At 37.3% G+C, this 6,218-nt stretch overlaps 2 protein-coding genes across 2 annotated transcripts; both read right to left on the reverse strand.

Moving 5' to 3' along the window:
• Window positions 1-491: 491 nt before the first annotated feature.
• LOC121465236 (keratin-associated protein 20-2-like) lies at window positions 492-641 on the reverse strand. The gene has a single exon (XM_041678424.1). The coding sequence runs from the start codon at window positions 639-641 to the stop codon at window positions 492-494; it is 150 nt and encodes a 49-aa protein (XP_041534358.1).
• A 5,406-nt stretch (window positions 642-6,047) lies between these two features.
• Window positions 6,048-6,218, reverse strand: LOC121465235 (keratin-associated protein 20-2-like). The gene has a single exon (XM_041678423.1). It carries the CDS (start codon window positions 6,216-6,218, stop codon window positions 6,048-6,050), a length of 171 nt encoding a protein of 56 aa, XP_041534357.1.

Genomic DNA, 6,218 nt, shown 5'->3' on the forward strand with positions numbered 1-6,218 from the left:
TTATTTTCCTTCTGTTTCCTTATTTTGGGATGAATCTTATCTTCCTTTCCTCCTTCCTCCCCCGATTCTCTCCCTTCCATAGTCTCTTACATTCTTTTTTTTTTTGTTTATCTCCCATTTATACACAATCACACAATTGTGACCATATATATATATATATATATATATATATATATATATATATATGCTAATGCACAATTCACATTTAGAAAGACTTTAGGCAAACTGTTTTTAAAAAATACTTTATTTAAAAGTATTTATTTTCATAGAATGATAAAAGACTCAAAGAGCTGCATTTACAAAACATTATGATGACAAGATCACTGCTGCACATGTGCAAGCAAATCAAAGAAGAATAATATGCAGACTTGCATTTCATTTGTTATTCTTCAGACAGTTTGAATTGTGAATTTCATAATTCATAATTATGGGATTTATGAAGATTTACGTACATCTGAAGTGAAGAAAGAGTGAGCAGCTACAGAATCTTCTCAGTAGAAGCCACAGGACCAGTACCTTCTATAGCACAGTGGGCGACAGCAGCCATAACCATAGCCACCATAGCCACCATAACCACAGCCACAGCCTAGGCCACCATAGCCATAGCCCAGGCCTCCATAGTATCCACCATAGTAACACATGGTGTCAGGAGTGGAGTATTTAGAGGATAATAAGCAGTAGGGTCCTTGAGTCTGCATGTCCCCATCTGCCTAGGGCCTTTTATACACCTGGGTTGTTCTTGGGGAAAACCACAGGTATTATAGAGTCACATGTCTGTGCACTGTGCTTCAGAAACATCATGAGTTCCATCATTTACTGGCCAGACAAGGCTGCATAGCTAAGATTATTGTGCTCTTAACTCAGGTCCCATAGTCAAATATTAGATTTAATGTGATTTTCAAGTCTCAAAGTCATAATTCTTCACACAGTTTAATGGAACATCACAGGGTTCTCTCAGAAGATATAAATAAATATTTTTCTATTTTTTACATATGCTGCATTTTCATTATCCCATAGAAAGATCAGTTTTCCCCTTCTGTTTTGTTATTTTGGAATGAATCTTACCTGGAGGAATATGTACTTTGAATCTTTCACATGAACCATAAGCTAAGTATTGGTTATGCTATTTTTTACTTGGTGGATAGCTGCCATCTTATATTGATGTATTTGGATTTATTCCTAAGCACTTTGCTTTATTGAATGCTGCTGTAAAATCAACCCCAAATATAAGACCATTTAGTGTTTATAAACTGTAGGTACCCATGTGAGGGTCCTGAAGGTGAAACTATGAAAGGCATTATGTATTCTTGAGTGAACCAAGGTCAATATAATATTTTTTGAAATAATGGTCACATGAGCTTTGCTGAGAAACTGTAGATATACAGCTTGATGAGATTAACTAATAGATGGGTAGAGAAATACTTTTTGTGCCAGCATGAGAATGTAGCTGAAAATCCCCAAAAGGCACGTAAGAAGTTAGGTCTATTCAGATTCCCATACCCCAGTGTTGTGGTGTAGTGTACAAGAGGATTACTATGACATATTGATCGCCAGTCTGGCACCACGTCCCACCGGAAACACATTTCATGGGTGTAGAGTAAGTAGAAAAAGTAACGAGATTACACAATATGCTCATTTAGCAAGTACACACATCCATTCATCTGCTCAAACACCAGTGTGCTTATACCATACTCACATACAACAAAAAATGCATACATGCAGACAGACATTTACACATGCACATGCCCACAGAAAATCTATTTCCACATATTTACCAAAATATATGTTTTTTAAAATAAAATATATGCAACTAAGCATTTGGTCAAGGAGTTTAACAAAGAGACAAATCAATGTAAACAAGGTAGCTTCGTGGCAAATGTAGCTATTGGGCAATTTCATGAGAAGATTCTTCTCTCATGTTCAGTGTCCAACCTGAAATTCTTTGGACACACAAATGCTGTCAGTGGTAGAAATTTTATCATTAAATAAAAAAAGTCAGTCTTATGTATAGAGGTATGAAAAATGTGGACTACATCTGAAAACATACATAAAATAAAAATTTTAATGAAAAGAATGTATGTGGACTTCAATCTACAGAGCCAATATAACATTCCATGGGGTATTCAAACAGAATACATATTTGAAGAATCAAAGCAAACGTCCACAAAATATTTGACGTTTGACTTTTAGGTCTTAGTTTACCCTTTTAGCTTCATCCACTCAGGTGCAAGTGTCACAGCTCACTTTTAACTGCTGGACTATGTTCCACTGTGTAAAAGCAGCACAGGTTTAGTGGGCTCTTTTCTGTAGATGGACAACAGGGCTGTCTCTGTTGCTTGGATATGTTGAATGAAGTAGCAATGATCATGGATAAGAAAGTATACTAAGATACTGAGACTTTTGTGCTTATGGTCAAGCATGGTTTATCTGGATCATGCACTAGATCTATTTCTAGTTTTTTTTTGTGTGTTTTTAAAGATAATCTCCACACTGATTTCCGCAGTGGTTGCAGCACTTTGCAGTCCCACCAGATGCAAGCAAATGTTTCTCTTCTCGAATCCATGCTAGCCTTTGCAGTCAGTTGTGCTCTTCATCTTAGCCACGAGGGAAGAAGTTATTTCATTGTCATTTTGATTTTTATTTCCCTGAGGGCTAATGATGCTGAATATTTTAAAAATGATTCTCAAGCATTTATATTTCATAATTTGTGTAGCACCTGTTTGGTTCCATACTCTATTTAATAATTTTGGTAGTTTCTTTTCTTAATGTTATGTTTTTGAGTTCTTTGTGTATTCTAGATAGTAACCTTTCCTTCAATATAGAAAAGTTAAAGTTTCCCCCATAATTTAAGGCCTCTCTTTACTTGAATGGTGGTGCTCTTTGCTTACAGAAATTTTCAGCTTTATGAGGTCATATTTATATGTTGGTGCTCCTAAGCTCTGTCTGATTGTGGTTCTCTCTCAGAAGTACTTCTCTGAGGCACCAAGTTCATGTATTACACTTCCTCAGATTTCATTGATCAAATGCATCTATTTTTAATGCCAGTACCACGCTGTTTGTTAATATAGTTTTGTAGAGGACAAGAAATTAGTAAGGGACAATGTACATTATCTCTCTCTCTCTCTCTCTCTCTCTCTCTCTCTCTCTCTCTCTGTGTGTACTCTTAAAGGAGTTGAAATTGAATGCTGGGGTATCAAGCAGTAAAAGTAGTAATGGAACAGGAAAAGTTATAAAGGTTTGTGGGTGAGAATGCAGGAAAAGAGGAATCATTAACACTAAGAACCTTTCAGGAATTCAGTATGGAAACTTGCTTGCCACTATATAAGCTTCCACATATGTGTATATATATGTATAGTATACATGTATATTTATATACAAATTATATATATATATTTATTATATATTTTGAATGTACATATACATGTGTATGTATATTCAAAATGGGGTTACCCTATAATAGGCTAGCAATATCCATAATCGATATTACAGGCTTACAAATAAAAAAGCCCATTGCCTGGAATGGGTTACCCCTTTTAAAATTCTTGACCAGCAGGCTCCAATAGGCCTCAAAATATTACTGGCTATTCCCAATGCTATTGTTTACTTCCAGAACCTGACAGTAAGATCCTGTTGCTGAACATGGAGGAATCAAGCTTGTCCTGACTCGGCAGCTTCATACCTACTATGTAGCTTTCTTTCATACTACTGGGAGATAAAATATGTTATCAGTTTTAACCAACTGTGGGATTCAAAAATGACGGGTCTGTCAATATATGTGCACAGCTGTAATAGGGACTTGAAGACCCTGGGTGTAAAAACTTTCTGATTGAATCTAAGTTCTATTTCAAAGAATGCAATCCATACATGGCACCATTACTAGGCCCCAGAGTCTGAAGTTAGACAATTCAAAGGCCCTATGGCAGTACCTACTAGGAGTATTTTGCTAAATAGTCTTGGTATTAAACAGAGTCACAATGTTATTCTCATAGATTAGTGCACCTCTCAACTTGTCTCAGAGCCATGCCTTGTTGTGGTAGAAGATTATTAACACTGAGGTCAAAAACTGGACATAACACACATAATGAGAGTCACAAACTTACACACACAGCACATACACAGTGGTGGTGTGGATAGATTAGATAGAGTTGTGGGACCATGAATGACTGTAAGTAAACAAATTTTTCCCACACAGAAGGCAGTTCAATGTATGAACTCATAGTTGTTGAGTGCTTGCATAAGACCTATGATAGATTGAGCCGGATAAAATCCCAACTTGAAGTTGTGAGGCACGTATGCACTTCTGCTTTTAGCTCAGGAGCTGTTGTTATTTGATATCTGCCTGTCAGTGAAGAGTCGGCTTCTTTAGGTTTGTGGCCCAAAGTAGGTCAACCACACTCCAGGAGATGGTTACCCATCCTAGAGGGTATAGGCATCATAAACTGGGCTAGAATAGTTTAATAAAAAAAAAATGACCCAATGGTGGTTGGACATAAATTGGGGGGGGGGGTTCTGAGAAGAGATGTGGAAAGACATTACTTTTATCCAAATATATCATATGAGGTTTGCCAAGAACTAGTAGCAAAAAGGAATACATAGTGGAAATGATTCTTTGCTAAATATCATAAATTATTGGCTGTGTTAAAAGCACAAGCAACAGAAAGAAAATAGAAATGTCTACTTGTACCCATTTAAGAGGTTTGACATAGCAGGGCAATCCATGCACTGCTCTATTCAAAGAATGGGAATTCTAAAACTGAAAATTATGTGGAATATCTACAAATATACCAATGTTATAATTGTTAGAGAATCATTACCAACACACTTCAGAAGAAAATCCACAGATGGCCAAGGGGGTATTTTCAAAATTCTAAGGCAGAATTGCAATGAGATTGCTCTTCATAGTTGTTAATAAAATGGACATTAGAAAGGAGACTGGTGTTAGAGAACTTGTGCAGTTAAGGGAAGCCTGTGCACTGTGAGCATGGATACCATGACAGCCATGGAAGGCATTTTGGATATTCCAAACATATCTGGAGAAGTAACATTTAACTAGCAAACAAAGGGGTTTGTTATTAGAGACATTCTGCACTAGCGAAACTATGAAGATATTAAAAAAAATCTACCAGTAGAAGAATGCTTAAAGAGAACACCCCCTCTTTCTTCCTTCTTTCTTTCTTTCTTTCTTTCTTTCTTTCTTTCTTTCTTTCTTTCTCTCTTTCTCTCACTCTTCTCTCTCTCCTTCCTTCCTTCCTTCCTTCCTCTTTCATTCTTTTTTCTCTTCTTTCCTTCCTTCTCTTTCTCCCTCCTCATTCTCTCCCTCTCCTTCCTTCTTTGCTTCCTCCCTTTCTCTCTCTCTTTTTTCTCCCCTTCCCTCCCTCTCTCTCTCTCCCTTCCCTCTGTCTCTTTTGCCCTTACCTCTTCCCTCTCTCCCTCCCTTCCTCCATTGGTCCCTCCCTCTCTCTCTCCCCCTCCCTCCTTACTTTCCTTTCTTTCCTTTCTTTCTTTCTTTCTTTCTTTCTTTTTCTTTCTCCTCCTTCCTTCCTCTCTTTCATTCTTTTTTCCCTCCCTCCCTTCCTTCCTTCTCTTCCTCCCTCCCTATTTCCTCCCTCTCCTTTCCTCTTGCCTCCTCCCCTTCCCTCTCTCTCTTTCCCTCCCCTTCCCTCCCTCCATTTTCTCTCTCTCTTTCTTTCTCTCAATCTCTCTCCCATTTATACACAATTACACATATGTAACCCATCAGATATAAATACATAAAGATACATTCAACATTTAGTAAAATGATATTTCAAGAAAAAAGTTTATTTAAACACATATATGTTCAGGGAAAAGGTAAGAATGCAAGGGGATCATTCTTTCTCAGGCATTATGGTGACAAATAATAGCTTTCTTCAAATATTCATGACTTCAAATTGAAAATAAAGAATTTGGTAGCTATGTTGTGTTTCATTTATTTTTTCTCAAATAGTTAATGATGAGATTGGAATTTATGAAGATGCTTAAGAACATATGAGGTGAAGAAATTTGGAGTGAGCAGTTATAGAATCTCCTCAGTAGAAGCCACAGGACCAGTACCTTCTATAACACAGTGGGCGGTAACAACCATAACCATAGCCACCATAGCCACCACCATAGCCACCACCATAGCCACAGCCATAGCCATAGCCTAGGCCACCATAGCCATAGCCCAGTCCTCCATAGTAGCTGCCGTAGTAACACAT

The sequence above is a fragment of the Microtus oregoni genome, unplaced genomic scaffold, assembly GCF_018167655.1.
Source record: "Microtus oregoni isolate MIOR12 unplaced genomic scaffold, Mior012 000030F_ref0000283, whole genome shotgun sequence".
In the NCBI taxonomy this organism is placed as follows: domain Eukaryota; kingdom Metazoa; phylum Chordata; class Mammalia; order Rodentia; family Cricetidae; genus Microtus; species Microtus oregoni.